General features: G+C 38.3%; 2 protein-coding genes across 6 annotated transcripts in view; one reads left to right on the top strand and one right to left on the bottom strand.

The window, feature by feature from the left end:
- The window catches only part of NAB1 (NGFI-A binding protein 1), a 314417-nt gene that overhangs the window by 67159 nt on the left and 229804 nt on the right, over positions 1-17454 (top strand). The window lies entirely within an intron of this gene.
- The window catches only part of HIBCH (3-hydroxyisobutyryl-CoA hydrolase), a 91233-nt gene that overhangs the window by 38534 nt on the left and 35245 nt on the right, over positions 1-17454 (bottom strand). For all 5 annotated transcript variants that reach the window (XR_007768338.1, XM_050916379.1, XM_050916382.1 and 2 more), the window contains one exon: positions 9333-9411. Coding sequence is in view for 4 of the 5 variants with exons in the window: in XM_050916379.1 (XP_050772336.1) it covers positions 9333-9411 (79 nt within the window). In the remaining variant the exon portion in view is untranslated. The remainder of the gene's footprint in view (positions 1-9332; positions 9412-17454) is intronic.

Raw genomic sequence — 17454 nt, 5'->3', positions numbered from 1 at the left:
ATTTGATTTTTCTATCCTGTAATGTGTTTGCTTCAAAATATATATTCACAAAGAAAATTATACTTTTTGATATTTAATCCTACTTTTTTTAATTGCTAAGCTATTTGCCTGTTTACAAAATCAACAACCAATGGCAACTGAGACAAAGTTGCAGCTGGAAATATTCACAATTATTTTTCTCCTCATTAGCCAACATCATTGACAAAAACCCAGTGGCACTGCAAAGTTTCCTACCAATAATCCACTGTTAACAGTCACAAGCTATTGCATTCTTCTTTAGGCAAGGAGAGCAATAACGGAGAGGATTTGCTCCAATTTTAGAACGCATTTCTACAGCGGCCATGGGAGGTGGATAACATCTCTGATAAGATCATCCTTTTCATAATCACTTCACAGTGTAACGGTATATTAATAACTCCATGTTACAGATGATAGGAAGAAGCTCTGAAAATATCTAAAAATGTGATTCCCCTTGATTGGCTCAAGTCATGGAATTTTCATTGAATGTGAATGGGGTGCCCACTAGCCTGGTTTTGGATAACCCCCATTAGAGGATGATTGAAATATCCTTGCTTACAAGGATGTGTCGCTTGGCTATGAAAATCTGCTTGGATGCACAACTTGGCATGTGGACTGGGGGTGTGTGCATGTGCACCCACATCAATTGTGATTTCTTGCTCAATTCATGCATGTTGCTCTCCAGCCCACAGAATGAATAGGCAAAAGAGCATTTACCATAATGTACTCTCTTTTGCTGTATTGGAGAACCATGGTGTGAATTAAATATAGTATGAGTATAACTTCAGATTTTGGAGCCTTTGAGGGACTATCAAACTCTTAGCAGTAACACTTTCTGGATTTGTATACTGTACCTCTTGTATCAAGCACATCTGAATTCTAATGACGATAAGAACTTTTTGTACAATGATGAATGGGGACGACGACGTAAGAGTAGATTTTTTTTCTATCTTTGACTCAATAAATAACCTTTTATAATTGCAAGTTTTATATATATAATCAAACTTTTTAAAACTCTGTTGCAAAAAGGGTTGTGAGTATTATCCAATAAAACAATTACTTACTAATACCATAGAAATCTGCAATTTTCCCAGTTATCAAGACACTAAAATTTAGTAAATGTGAACAGTATTTGCAGGTCAAAAAAATTAAAATGACCAAATTTTTTTTGTATGAATGGTCTCCCAGTTTACCTGCAAACTATAAACATACAGTACTGATCAAATGTTGCTATTCTGGGGTGTAGGATGTCAATTGTCACAATAACACTGCATAACTGTGTAGGGAGTGGGGAAAAAAAAATCTCTGCCCTGTAATGGCATTGACACTTAAAATATTCTGACTCTGTGAACTCTGTTTACAAAGTTTACTGCATTGCATAAGTAGAATGACTGATTAGTACACAAAATAAATAAACAATTTTTAATATCTGGACATGTTTCTTACCATTCAATATACACCCACAATTAAACAACAACTTCCACACAATACCCTGCTATGTCTAGTTTTCCCCACTTTTCATTAAAAAATGATGGTCAGGCTAGAAAGCACAGTGTAAGGATAATGGTCACAAATATTTTATATTTATTACCTATAAAATAGGCAGGTTCACTAGTTGGGATGTCTGGTTCAATTCCAAGCTGCTTTAGATCAAATATCAACACTGACCAAAACTGCTTCCCCCAGCCCGCTTTTCCGGCGGTATCTGGCCAGAAGAATGCATCCTCTCCTCTCAAATATTGACCTCGCCACCAGGATTCATACTAATGTCCCATCTAGAATGGACTATGGTACCTTAAATCCACATTGAAGCAAGCGTAGTATGCAGTAGCTTATTTAAGTGGAGTATCCCACTATGAACACACAACGCTGGTGCTCAGTGAGATGCAATGGCTGTTATCTTTATAGAATTCAAGATACTGCGTTTTGACATATAAATACCTAAAAGATCCCATTTAACTCATAACCTTTTTATTCATCTTTAGCTGAATAACCTCAGGTTGGAGAGACCTTTGGATTCCCAACTGGGAATGTTCTGACCTCAAATCTCCCTTGATACCCCCTTCCCTGCTTATGCCTGTGTGTGAAGATATCTCACCAACAGGCATCTTATAAATGCCTATGTAGACCAACTCCCACGTTACCAAAAACAGATTTAAACCAGATCTGAAAACAGGGTATTTAACACTCTCAGAACCTATATGACATGGGCCATTTCAAATAGAGTTCAGTTTCATCCACCTCCCTTCTACTGCTAATATCTATGGCCTAGCCAACCCTGAGACAAAAGTCCTTGGCTGCATCCCCCTTAATGCCACTAAACTCGCTATCCTCATACTGGCTCAGCTCTTTCCCTTCCTCCCTCCAGCCCTTCTTCCATCCCATCCTTGGCTCTCAAAATCTCCCTTCATAGTGGCCTCAGCTATGAGCTTCATATGTGGTAGCCACTGGATACGAAAAAGTCACTATTGGTACCTTACAAATCTGGTAACTGTGATATAGTATCAAACATACCAGATTGTCAGTCAAGCCCAAAATAAACACCACAGTAGTGGTTCCCAACCTAGCTGAGAAGGAGGAGGCAGCTTAGACTGTTCAAGGGGAAATGGCAATAATAGCAAGGTGTGACTAACACCATCACAGGATCCACAATGAAGATCTAAACAAAGGAAGCTTGTGATATCCAGGGCTGCTCCTCTATATCCGGTTGGCCCTCAGTGGAGAGTAAAGGAGACATACACCATCACAAGTGCTCTCCAGTTGAAGGCAATGCAAGAGGGTATATAGAGAGAAGTCAGCAGCTCAGTTTACACCACTGGCTTCTTTTCTATTGATGATCTCAAGGTAATTTCTTGTACAGCTGGCTGTGGAAGCAACAAGATGAAAGAAAAGAGAACAAGAGGGAAAACCAACAGAATAAGACAGTAGTAGTTGCATCAGAGCATGGCAGAAGAGGACTTGACAGTGAAGTAGTACCCAGTCATTACAAGATAACTCCAACCAAAATCAGTTAAGAACCACTGTTCTCTGGCCAAACACCTGTGTCCCTTCTTGACTTCAGAGTGAACACAGCAAAATTATTGTCCAAAAGGAAGGCTGACAGAACTTGGTACCCTGAGCTGAGACGAATACACATATAAATAAGTGTCTGAAAAATGGAAAGGGTATTCAAGTGCTCTGCTTCTAACACTACTACTCAGCAACTACATTTTCCAAACACGTGTCAAACATTACAACACCTCTGCAAGATAGGTAGATTACATAAAGATATTTATTTTAACATTCCTGCATCTGCTTTACCATTTTAAGTGGCTTGCTCAAGACAAAGATCAGAACTGGGATTAGAAATCCAGAGCTTTAGGATTTTAATACTGTGCTCAAACTACTTTGCTGCTCAAGATGCAGATCTGAGTTTATTTGTCAGACTTACTTCTGAGACTGATATTAGTATAAAGAAGAGGATGAAGCAAAGTATTACATGTTACTGTTGTGAACTAGCACCCAGTGGTAAATTCATGAAGTAAAGTCTTTTGGAGACATGCTTTTTTCCTTACACACAGAATGTGAAAACTTAAGTACCTGAACAATGGAAAATAACTGAAAAAGGGAGGAAAACAAACAATAAAGACAACCTAAAATATTCATCAAAATGGAGGGATTAACAAGAATTGAACTGTGGAAAGTTTCAATTACCTCCTGATAAAAAGCTGTAACTTTACCTGCAAACGACAAACTCCAGGGCACAAAACAATTATGTAAATAACCTGCTTTTTCTTATTTACAGCATTACACAGTTCATTTAGGAAAACTTCCTGCCTCTTACACTGTCCCTGACGCTTGCAATGTTTCCCACTTCACAGCCACACCCTCTCTTTTTCAGTGGCAGAGTGTGAACTTTGAGTGTTTGGACTCAGCCACGAGGTGTGACAATTGGTGCAAAGTTTGGTGCCCTACTGTACAGGGGGGTCATTGACCAATTTCTTTTTTAGTAACATCCTTTAGATGGGAAGTGTGAAATTGAGATTTATTCACCAAACAGAGTCTTAAAACTGGCTCCATGTCTCAGAGTATGGACTTGCTGTTTTCTAGCACTGAGAAGGTCACCCTCAAATGAGAGCACTAACAAGCACAGGGCCCATGCACTGCTTCCAACAGACCTTGGTATTTTAATTTCTCTCACACGGTGCATGTGCACCTACAGTGGGATCCAAACTGATATATTCAAAGAACTGCAATTTATCCTTGCTTGCCCGGGACACTTCATATCACCAGTCAAAACAGAAAGGCAAGAGTGAGTTAAGAGCGCTGTTATGGAAAAAGTATTAATTTAATTTGTCATATTAACAGTTAAATAATGTGCAGCTGTAATAGTTGACAGTCCTCAAATAAATTGAGGCCGTCACTGTATATAAAGTTCATACTAACTAGAAAATTTTAACTCCTAAACTGTTGCACTGGACACAGGATTTGTCATCTTAGATCAGACTTTTTTTAATTCTATTTTAATTGTTTTAACCTAGTCAAATATCCTATATCTGCCAGGACCAAAGCCTGCACTTCAGAAGAAAGCCAACCCTGCTCTCTTCCCCACACACACACATCCACTGATTCCCAAAACCCAGTGAAAATACTGTAATGAAGAATGTTGTGCACAAATACAATGCCTTTGATCCAAGAATCTGAATGCTTTAGATACACTAAATCTCAGAGCACTGGGGGGTAAAATGAACTGTCTAAGGTCACAGAGTAAGTCAGTGGTAGAGCCAGAAATAGAACTCCTGGATTTTCAAAAAAAGAACAGGAGTACTTATGGCACCTTAAAGACTAACAAATTTATTTCAGCATAAGCTTTCGTGGGCTACAGACTACTTCTTCGGATGCATAGAATGGAACACACAGACAAGAGATATTTATACATACAGAGAACATGAAAAGGTGGAAGTACCCATACCAGCTGGAAGAGTCCAATCAATTGAAATGAGCTACCAGCAGGAGGAGAAAAACCTTTGACCCATAGAAGGGGTGAGGAGAATTTAACATAGGGAAATATTTCTATTTCTATGGGTCCTAAATATCTCCTGTCTGTGTTCCATTCTATGCATCAGAAGAAGTGGTCTGTAGCCCACGAAAGCTTATGCTGAAATAAATTTGTTAGCACTCCTGTTCTTTTTGCGGATACAGACTAACACAGCTGCTGCTCCGAAATCTGGATTTTCAGGTTCTGTGCTCTAACCATACGCATGTTTGCAACACTTCACAAAGAGTGGCAATTTTGTTCTTGACCCCTATAGTAAGTAAGGCTACAATTGGCACAAACCTTGAAGTAAAATTCACGGCGCGGGGGGGGATTATAAAACACAGAAGATCACCAAAGGTAGGTGCTTTCCCCCCACACCCCCCTTCACATCAACATATGAGCATCTTGGAGTGCTAAAGAATGAGGCTGAGGCAGCAGGGGTTTGGAGAACAAGCTCAACTGACAGCAGTGGCTCCTGTCTTGCAGGGCTGGGCCCTGCTCCCCACTCAAGGTATTGTGACCTGGGGCACAGGCTTGCAGTGCCACTCAGGTTTGCCACATCTGTCCAACCATTTCCATTTGTGGAGAAGCAGACAGGCCAAACATGAATAGTGCGGTGACCCCAAGTGCAAGACTGCAATGCCACAATTTCTGTGACAAAATTGTAACCCTAGTGATAAATCTTACACTTCAGTTTTCATCAGGGGCTTAAATGATCTCGCAGCCTTAATGCTAGTGTTTTGCAAAGTCAAGCAATTCAAAGACAGTAAATCTTAAAAATTAATGTTGCCAGTGCAAGCTCAACATACTGAAAACTCCGTATAGATTATGGCAGCAGTTCTTAAACTCAGCTCCTTGAAGCACTTACTGGTAGTCAATGAAAAGCTGATTTGTGACATGGTTCTTGCTCTCTCCTCATTTCTAACTGATCAATCTTATTAAAAGACAGATAAAAACACTATAAATATGTTCCCACTATTACTTAGACATGTAAGTAATTGTCACAGTAGTTACATGAGTGTCATACAGCATCTATATTCCAGTGTAGTCCACGTTCTAAAAATATTTGGGAATTACCGCTGGGGGAATTCTGCGTTACTGTGCACACACATAATTAATGAGCCGTGCCTATTTCGAATTTTTTGCATGGGAAAAAGCTTCTGCTGAAATGTTGCTGCAGTTCTGCCTTTTTTCCCACCAGAGGGCACTGTTGCAATAGAACACAGCAACAGCTCCAGGCCAGCAAGGGAAGAGAGAGCCTGCAAAGCCACCTTTGCAGCGGGTCAGGTCAGGAGACACGGGATATGGGGAAACAGTCAGTGTGGGGCTACTGGAAAGTCAGACAGGGGCTCATAAGGGTTAGTGGGGGAGGGCAGACTGGGGCAGGGGCTGAATGGGAGTGGAGGCACAGGGCCACAAGGGGGAGAGGTGCAGGGCCACATGGTGATTGGGGGAGGGAGTGCAGAGCTACATAGGGACAAGGGAGTGGCTGGGTGGGGGCATAGAGACATGGGGAAGGGTGCAGGGACACATGGGAATGGGGGGGAGTGGGTGGCTGAGTAAGGGTTGAGGGACACATGTGGACAGAGGGTGCAAGGACACATGGGGACGGGGCAGATGTGTCTGACTGAATGGGAGAGGCTATAGGGCAGCAAGGTCTGCTTTTGGAAAGCTTCCTAACAATCCCTCCTCACTCTTCCCTCCCACTCCCCCAAAAAAACCTGTTCCATACTTTTCCCACCCATACCCAACAACCCTCCATGTTCACACCCAGGCTCCTTCCCAGCAATTTATTTCCCTCTCCCTCAGCTCCTCTGTTACCCTTGACTCCCCCAAGTCTTTGCTGTGCTTCTGAGAAGTGCAGGAAATACAGTTCTGTATTGTAGTTTAAATGAATTCTTGCTCAGAGTTCTGTATTAATATGCCTAGAAAGGAATCTATTTGTCAAAAACATTTCCTGACTCTCTTTTGTTGTCTGTATTGTCAGCAAGTATGTCTAACAGGTATTTTTAAATAAAATGACCAAAAATAATTGAAACTGGCGTGATTATATTGTATTGACAAATAAAATAGTGTGCAGAATTTTTTATTTTTTGGCACAGAATTCTCCTAGGAGTAAGGAATGGAGTCTTATCATATACATTCTTAATACAGAGGAATGCATTAAGGTTTCCATTTTCAAATGGAAGGAAGGATGAAACAGTCTACATAAGTGCAATGTGGTAGAAACACCACTGTCAGAACCTGGATTCAAACAAAATTTTAAATTCTTTTTTTCACTTGTTTGATTTCACAATTTTAATGTTACACTAATAGGTTTTTATTTTGTCTTGCATTCAATTTCCGAGGGTGGGGAGGTTGGTTTAAAGGACTGCAATGAGGCAAAATGAACTTTGCTCAAACTTAAAAAAAAAAAAAAAAAAAAATCAGGGAGTGACCAAACATGGAAAATCTCAATTCAAGAGAGCACTGTTCTAGAAAGTATCTGTAAATGTGGGTTCTGGCAAACTTTTCTGTACCTTAACTATACAGGATAGTACTAAGTACTCATTATAGTACCCCAGTCAAGATTATTGCAATAATTCTGCAAACCAGCTCAGATCTTTTCTCTGGTAAGGGCACAATGGGATGCCTCATTAATAAATAGCTATCCTTACAATGTATATTTCTTTCATAAAAAAGCCTATTTATGAAAGAACATTTTAGCAGTTTTTCATCTTATAAAAGACTGCACAAGGAAGTGGGATGGTGGGGAATTAAATACAAGAAAAGGGTAGCAGTGGAAACTGCACACTTTTCATTTTAAAGAAAGCCCCTATCCAATTAAAGTTCACAAAGAAATGAGATATCTGCATCCCTTATTGGAAACAAGGCACTTAATTTCAAAGCACTAACTTCTCAAAAGAATAGGCAACTTATATCTGGGTAAATATTAAAGACAATTCAAATTACCAAGCTATTTTTTGTGATTTTTATTTTTAAAAGATTAAATATAACTTGTCCTAACAGTTGTTTTGGCCATGCTTTTTATGAATGGTTTACAATGGGGTAATAAATGATTAATAAATGTTAGACATGAATAGCAAGTATACACATAACCACATCAGGAGAAGTTTAATAAGCCACTGTTTATAAGCAACTTGTTAGTCCACCAGATTGAGCAATTAGTTAATAAATTAGTTTTTTAAATGATCAGTTAAGCCTTTTTATAAAGTCTTCATATTAAATTCCATTTATAAAGTGTAGCCATTTCATTATGAATTCTGCAATTGTCCTGCAATAAGCAAAAATGGCCTATAATGCAATTACTGCCAGTGGAAAATGTGAACTCTAATTTCTCCTGTCTGTCTTCTACCTTGCAAGTATCCTTAACTACCTTTTTGGAATCAATGGGAATTGAAGGCATTCAGCACCTGGCAGGATAGGGCCCTGATGAATTATTTCCTTCAGTTTTAATAAGCTATTAGCTTGACAATAACTGTCTTCATTAAAGTTTATATTGCTCAGACTCTCCCTTGGTGTCAGAGTATGCATGTAAACACTCCCAAATTCCTTCCATTGACTTTTTTTTGTTTTGACCATTACAAACCTGGTAGCATGTCTCCCATATTATGATTTTTACATGCCAATAAGGCACACAGGCTAATGGAATCATTTCTTTTGTTTATTTAAAAAAATATAGATTTGAGTTCCACTTGAAATATTTATCTTCACTGAATAAATAATTTAGCAAAATGAACTGTGACAAATTCAAACCTAATATAAGCGAGTGCAATTCAACTGATATTAATAAAATTATAACTGCTTGCACTAGGTCTGAATCTATCCCAATGATAGATTAAGGCAGTGCAGTGGGTTAAGTTATCATTAGACCTGTGTTTCTAGCTTTGGTTTACAGATCATCATAAACCTCAGACCATTTAGCCCAGTTAATTCTTGTTTAGAACAGCAACTGAGAATGGAAATGGACTGGCCCAATTAGATTGGGAGCCTTCTGTAGTCCCTAACCAATGCTATCAGTCCCTCACTTCAATTACCAAAAATATTTTAACCCAATAATCTTTTATTGTGATCAATATGGAGAGTAGGTGTTGGTTTGAGTATCATTACAATTAGTCTTTCTGACCACAGTCTGTCTATTTAATAGACAATACTTTTAAAAGTGACAGGAAGTAACATGAAAATTTTCTTTCACAGGTTTCTCTACTTTCAGTCAAATAAAGCTTCTCTCAGTTACATGAACAAATTTAATATCATTTGGAACACATTAAAAGAAGACATTGTATTCAGTCTTTACCTATTGCTGTCTCTGGCATTGCAAAAAGTGTCTTCTCAGTAGCCACTCGAAAGTGTCCATGGACCGACAGACCAACACCCTACCAAGAAAAGTATTAAATACAGAAACTGTAATAAAATGGTTAAAACCAACACATACAGCTCCACTTAAAGGATATTTCTTACCAAACAATGTCATTGAAGTACTTCTATTTGCATAGACTTTCAACATAGTATCCCAAAATAGTTTATCGTTTATAGCATAAACATTAGGCAAGCATCGTAACAAATTTGTGACTCAGGTAAAGTATTATTAGTTGGTTAAGATGCCATACAGAGGTTAAATGCCTTACCCACCTTCATGGTCTAATAGATTAGAAATAGAAGCTAGGAATCTAGACACTCGGGACTTGCCTAAATGCCACGGACTAAGTGTACAATCAGGGATGTCAGTTTGCCCCACACTAGCTTGCTGTGCACTAAGTGTCTGTGGACCCTTCAGATCACACTGAGGAATTTTTAGTGCATGGTATATCTACCTCGCTTTGAAACAGGAGTAGATTCTAAAGCTCACTAACGAACTCTGAGTGTTCAGTAGCAGGCTCCACATGGACACTTAATGCGCGGTGGGGTAGATTCACACTTCGGCTTGTTGTGATGTAAGTGTCCATTTAGACAAGCCCTCAGTCTCCTGCTTTTAAATGCCTAAAATACAGTCCCTTTATGGGAAACAATTTTTTTTCAAAATGACTTGTAAAGGAAAAAGAAACATGTTTGTATCTCATTTGCTTCTATACTGTGTGTGTGTATATATATGTGTGTATATATATGTATGTATGTGTGTATATATATGTATATAAATAAAATTTTAATCTTGGAAATTAGAAATGTTGAGTCTTTTTTTCCTAGTATTTCCAAGGAGAACTAATTGGCAATTCAAACTCAAATTTTCAGCATCTTTGTGAAGTTGTTGGCAATGGAGTGCTGAATTCTTAGAACTTTTCTCCCAAGTGTTTTTTAAAAGTGTTTAAAACTCTGGTTATGGTTTTAAACACATCTTAATTACAATCAATCCTCCTTACAATTTAGATTTCACTTTCTTAGTACTTCTGATGTCAATAAGACAAGCTTTCTAGATATCCAAGTTTTTCTGTATAGACAAAAGCCTAATTTTAAAGTGGTGTGTTTTTTTTTTTAAAGGCACAAGGCCATTTTTTTCTTTTCCTTTACAGGTCACTTTTAAATAATCCAACTTTAAAATAAAACGACGACAGAAAAATCTGAAGAGCAATGAGTGAATAATTTTAGCATGGGCAAAAGGTGAAAAGTGCTAAACTGACAACCAACCTAGTTTTTGCAGGATTACTTACCTCCCAAATGAATTACTGCAATGCACTCTATAGGAGGTTACCTCTGAAGAAACTTCTGAATCTCCCACTAGTGCAGAAAACTACTTGCATGCTTATTTAGGGAACACTAAACATGCTATCCACAAGTCTTGCACCACCTCCATCTCTGATTCTGAATGCAATTCAGAGTGCTCTCTGTCTACACTGCACTTAAAAACCCATAGGTGTCTCAGGCTTGTGGGCCTCTGGCTGCAAGCCTGTTGAATAGCAGTGTAGACTTCTGGGTTCAGGCTGCAGCCTGAGTTCTGAAACTCTCCCACCTTGCAGGTGGATCTATAAAGTCCTGATAGTTAGAGTCCTGGCTACCTAGAAGGCTGCTTCTCTCCCTCTGTGGCATCAGAACAGCTGCAAGTCAGAGTGCTGTGTCTGAACAGCCCCAATATTCAAACATCTGCAACTGGAGGCAAAAGTTCTCAATGGAATACCCTATTCTCTAGAACGCCTGTTGGTTCCAGGAACATGACTTTCAAAATACAATGTAAGGTTAATTTATTTGCTCAGATAGTTCACTGATGATGGGTCTTTGAGGGGAACCAAACTTATTTTGGATAAGTCTAACTGTAACAGTGCCAGTACATTCTGCTTTTGGTTATTTTTGTTTTTTTACAAACTGATTTTTTTCATGTATCTTAGTTCTGCCTTCACTCAAATTCTGGAATACTTTTTTTTTTTTTTTTTTTTTAATTTATATAGATCTCTAACAGGAAATTACTAGAACTGAGTGGTTGGAAAAATTCCTGTCAGTTTAATTCTGCTACTGTCTGTCCCCTGGGTGAAAATTTTCAATTTGCAAACATTTGTTTTGGAAACACCAACACAATTTTTGTTCCTGGAATTTCTAGTTTGCAAGAACTCTTCAGGGAAACATAATTCGTTCATTCTGATCTGGAACAAAGCCAAAATTTGAAATGCTGAAGTTTCCTGTAAACTTCATCACAAGTGTACACAAGGACAAAAAGAGAAATCAAACAATTTATGGTTTGGATATAAAGATACGGGTAAAGAGTACAGCTACACTGTGCAATATCCATAATACACATTATCTCTTACTTAGGGTACAAAATGACAAAAGTGGACAAAGGCTCGATTGTTGGCTCAAGCATAATTTAAAGGGTGAACATAAAATATTTTAACACTTCAGCTGGCTATGGTTTGTAGCACAATGTCATCAGAACTTCAGAGGGTTAGTGAGGATTAGCACTCACCCATTCCCTTCTCAGGGCAGAATCAGCATAGCGCCTGTGTTACAAACCTGAGCCATTCTAAGAAAGATAAAATCTCCTTCAACTCAAGGGGTCTGGGTGAGTGTGCATACACATGTGCCCACCCATCAGACTATTTAGCACTTATATTCTATTTTAGACTGACATAGGTGGCCTTACATTTTACCCAGACACATTCTTCAAGTGTGAAATTTGGTTTCCCCATCCTGCAGCAATGGAATGTCAGGCTGTGATCAGTACGGCTGGACATTTTTATTTGAAAATGCAAGTTTAGATTCTGCTGAAGCTGAAAGCATTCACCCAGGAAAGCTTCCTCCTTATCATATGGAAGTGTGTTTTTGTTTTTCTTTTTCTTCGAAAAGCCCTGTATGTTGTGATAACCACGCACAAAAAGGCAAAGGCAGTCAGGCAATATAGAATAGATTTTCGAAAACAAAAAATGAACCCTCAGGTAATTGACTAATCTTTTACAGTCAATTAATCTATTTTACAGATTAATCTATTTTACAGCTGAGTCCCTCTGAGGTCTGAGAATAAATTAGTATAACAGAATAAATGTAGCTTTTTACACACGATGTTTAATGGTACTGATACCTGCCCTCCCTGCTCTAAAATAAAGCAACCTACAGCACCACAGCAGTAGTGCACCTGTCTTGTAGATTAAGGACTTCTATTTCAAATTGTTTAAAAACACTTAGTGCAGACAAATATCAGTCTTGTACCATCAAGAGACAAAATTTCCCAGTTCCAAAGCCCATGCTTTCTCTACCTGATTTTATAAGCTTACTCTAGAAGTCCAGTGTAGTAGCTGAACTTTGTAAATTACATACAAGACTTCCTAAGAAATACCACCTTGTACAATTTTTGGGTTGTGAATGTCATTAATTTCCAGTCTTCCTTCCGCGCCCCCTACCCCTGATCGCATGATGGCTGTAGATCCTCAGGCTTCTCTATGGGAAGAAACTGTGTAAAATGGTTGTTATATAGAGGAAAAACAATAATACAGCTACACTCTCCATCCAGGGTTACGCTGTAGCCTGGCCTGTATGATATTAGCAAGTCCGAGAACCTGTAATATCCAAGAGAAGATGTTAACAAATGGAGTGCGGATTTAGCAGTGCAGCAGTTAGGAATACTAAGAGTGGTGCTAACAATCAAAATGATAAAGATGCTGAATGACTGTTGGTATTCACCATATTCTGTTCTGCTTGTGTATAAAAATGGCACTATCAAGTGGAGTGGATTCCTTAGCTGAATTAATACCCTTGTACGTATTTAGTTTACAGGCACAAAATGTCTGTCTCACAACAAAACTGTAAAATACTATCATCTGTTTACGAAACAATCAGAATCAAGATTACAGGGGAAATTTAGATTATGGATGCATACCACATCAAGTAGAAGGGAAAAGAGTTTTCAGGGATGCCGGGCTATAGAAAGAATGACTGCAGTAATGTAGCACAGCAAAGAGAAACCTAATTCTAATCAAAACTCATACTCGTACCAGTGGATATGATTTTAACTGATCAAATAAAAAAAACTGACAATATAACTATTAATATTCTGAGTGTGCCTTTCCCAACAATCAGAAAAATGTATTTAAAGGATGCCATACCTATCTTGAAAAACTAGGCTCAAAGCCCAAAGGCACTGTAGTGATGAACACAGACTGGACACGAAATAGTATAACCTTTAAATACAGATGCATTAAAAGCAACACATGACAATCTTTTCCAGCTGACAGATTTTCAGAGGTGTTAGTGGTGAAAGCAAATAAGTGGAATTAATCCAAAAAGTGTTAGAATGCAGAAGTTTACAATTACATTAGATCAATAACTCTGTCAATGGTCTAAGAGCATTACCCAGGCTTCCAGACAATAGTGAGTCTGTCTTTAGGATGTATCAAAACTAATTTGTCCACTGTTCTGCATAAAATGCAGAACAATTAATCATTCATAATGTTATGGACCATTCCAAAGAACATAAAACTGAGTTATCTGTAGTTACTAAAAGACTGGATGGATTGGTTTGCAAGATCAATACTACATAATAAAGTAAACTGAGCTAAGACTATCATGTGCTGAATGACCAGGACAATAAACTAAGTCTATTCAAAGCTCAAAACTCTTATTGTGAAACAAGCAATTCCTGCTAGTTTGGCAAGAGCCTTCGTATAAACTTGGACTGCTTAATGGGACACACATTTTACATTTAAAAAGAAAGCTACTATAAAGGAGGACTGTGGGTGTCCTGGGGACTTAATTACACTGGTTATGATTTATAGCTGCTAGGATTTAATTGTTGTAGATATGCTGCTGAGGAATACCTGATCCACTTAGTATACACTATTTACGATAATATTGAGAGTGGACTGATTTTAAATCAGTGATTTAAATCACCAATTTTAATCATGATTTAAATCAACAAGCAGGAAACCTTGATTTAAATTGATTTTAATCATGTTTTGCATTTGTACTTTTTGCTGATTTTAAAAAAAAAAAATCATTCTCAATGGTGGTACAGATACAGATGCTCCATGACTTACACAGTCGGTTCCATTCCAGAAAGCCTTGCGTAACCTGAATTTTTATGTAAGTCTGAAACATATATTGTACAAGCATAAAAAAACAAACAAATATTGCATTTACCTTAATCCTATTGTTGTTCTGGCACACTGAAGGCTGCATTTTGGTGGTGGATGACAATGGGCTTAATTTGTAGATGAGGAAGGAGAGGAGGAGACAAGCATGATTTGAATAAAATAGAGTGAAATAACAAATACAGTATCACTGAAATAACATGAGACTGAAAGGCTGTGAGAACGCAAAACCTTGCATTGTAGGAGATGCTACTGCTGTATTCCCCTTCACACCACACTACAGTACTTTGTGTTCCCGTACGCTATCCAATATTTTCCACGACTTGAAAATTTTATTTATGCCTTATGGAACTTTTTGCATAAGGTCAAATTTGTGTAAGTAGAGTCTTGTGTAACTCGGGGAGCGTCTCTATATGTACATAAGAACGGCCATACTGGGTCAGACCTAAGGTCCATCTAGCCCAGTATCCTGTCTACCGACAGTGGCCAATGGCAGGTGCCCCAGAGGAAATGAACCTAACAGGTAATGATCAAGTAATCTTTCTCCTGCCATCCATCTCCACCCTCTTACAAACAGTGGCTAGGAACACCATTCCTTACCCATCCTGGCTAATAGCCATTAATGGAATTAACCTCCATGAATTTATCTAGTTCTCTTTTTTAAACCCTGCTGTGGTCCTAGCCTTCACAACCTCCTCAGGCAAGGAGTTCCACAGGTTGACTGTGCACTGTGTTAAGAACTTTCTTTTATTTGTTTTAAACCTGCTGCCCATTAATTTCATTTGGTGGCCCCTAGTTCTTATATTATGGAAACAAGTAAATAACTTTTCTTTATTCAGTTTCTCCAAACTACTCATGATTTTATATACCTCTATCATATCCCCCCCTTAGTCTCCTCTTTTCCAAGCTGAAGAGTCCTAGCCTCTTAAATCTCGCCTCATATGGGACCCGTTCCAAACCCCTAATCATTTTAGTTGCCCTTTTCTGAACTTTTTCTAATGCCAGTATATCTTTTTTTGAGATGAAGAGACCACATCTGTACGCAGTATTCAAGATGTGGGAGTACCATGGATTTATATAAGGGCAATAAAATATTCTCTGTCTTGTTCTCTATTCCTCTTTTAATGATCCCTAACATCCTGTTTGCTTTTTTGACTGCCGCTGCACACTGCGTGGATGTCTTCAGAGAACTATCCACAATTACTCCAAGATCTTTCCTGATTAGTTGTAGCTAAATTAGCCCCCATCATATTGTATGTCTAGTTGGGGTTAGTTTTTCCAATGTGCATTACTTTACATTTATCCACATTAAATTTCATTTGTCCTTTTGTTACCGAATCACTTAGTTTTGTGAGATCTTTCTGAAGTTCTTCACACAGTCTGCTTTGGTCTTAACTATCTTGATCCGTTTAGCATCATCTGCAAACTTTGACACCTCACTGTTTCTCCAGATTGTATATGAATAAGTTAAATAGGATTGGTCCTAGGACTGACCCTTGGGGAACACCACTAGTTACCTGTCTCCTTTCTGAAAATTTACCATTTATTCCTACCCTTTGTTCCCTGTGTTTTAACCACTTCTCAATCCATGAAAGGATCTTCCTCCTTATCCCATGACAACTTAATTTACATAAGAGTCTTTGGTGAGGGACCTTGTCAAAGGCTTTCTAGAAATCTAAGTACACTATGTCCACTGGATCCCCCTTGTCCATATGTTTGTTTGACCCCTTCAAAGAACTCTAAAAGATCAGTAAGACACGATTTCCCTTTACAGAAACCATGTTGACATTTGCCCAACAAATTATATTCTTCTACGTATGAGACAACTTTATTCTTTACTATTATTTCAACTAATTTGCCTGGTACTGACGCTAGAGTTACCGGTCTGTAATTAACAGGATCACCTCTAGAGCCCTTTTTTAAATATTGGCATTACATTAGCTATCTTCCAGTCATTGGATACAGAAGCCGATTTAAAGGACAGGTTACAAACCACAGTTAATAGTTCAAAAGTGAAATTGCAGAGTTCTGAAAGAACTCTTGGGTGAATGCCATCTGGTCCCAGTGACTTGTTACTGTTAAGCTTATCAATTAATTCCAAAACCACCTCTAGTGACACTTCAATCTGTGACAATTCTGCCGATTTGTCACCTACAGAGGACAGATCAGGTTTGGGAATCTCCCTAACATCCTCAGCCATGAAGACTGAAGCAAAGAATCCATTTACTTTCTCTGCAATGACTTTATTGTCTTTAAGCGCTCCTTTTGTATCTTGATCGTCCAGAGGCCCCACTAGTTGTTTAGCAGGCTTCCTGCTTCTGATGTACTTAAACATTTTGTTATTACCTTCTGAGTTTTTGGCTAGCTGTTCTTCAAACTCCTTTTTGGCATTTATTACTACATTTTTACACTTAATTTGGCAGTGTTTATGCTCCTTTCTATTTACCTCACTGGGATCTGACTTCCACTTTTTAAAAGATGCCTTTTTATCTCTCACTGCTTCTTTTACATGGTGGTTAAGCTACGGTGGCTCTTTTTTAGTTCTTTTACTGTGTCTTTTAATTTGGGGTATACATTTAAGTTGGGCCTCTATTATGGTGTCTTTGAAAAGTGTCCATGCAGCTTGCAGTGATTTCACTCTAGTCATGTACCTTTTAATTTCTGTTTAACTAACCTCCTCATTTTTGCACAGTTCCCTTTTCTGAAATTAAATGCCACAGTGTTGGGCTGTTGAGGTGTTCTTCTCACCACAGGAATTTTAAATGTTATATTATTATGGTTACTATTGCCCTGTTACAGTTACCAGTTGGGCCAGATCCTGCGCTCCACTCAGGACTAAATTGAGAATTACCTCTCCCCCTGTGGGTTCCTGTACCAGCTGCTCCAAGAAGCAGTCATTTAATGTATCGAAAT

Source organism: Gopherus flavomarginatus, chromosome 10 (assembly GCF_025201925.1).
Source record: "Gopherus flavomarginatus isolate rGopFla2 chromosome 10, rGopFla2.mat.asm, whole genome shotgun sequence".
NCBI classification, from domain to species: Eukaryota; Metazoa; Chordata; order Testudines; family Testudinidae; genus Gopherus; species Gopherus flavomarginatus.
This window is presented reverse-complemented; position numbering and strand designations above follow the sequence as displayed.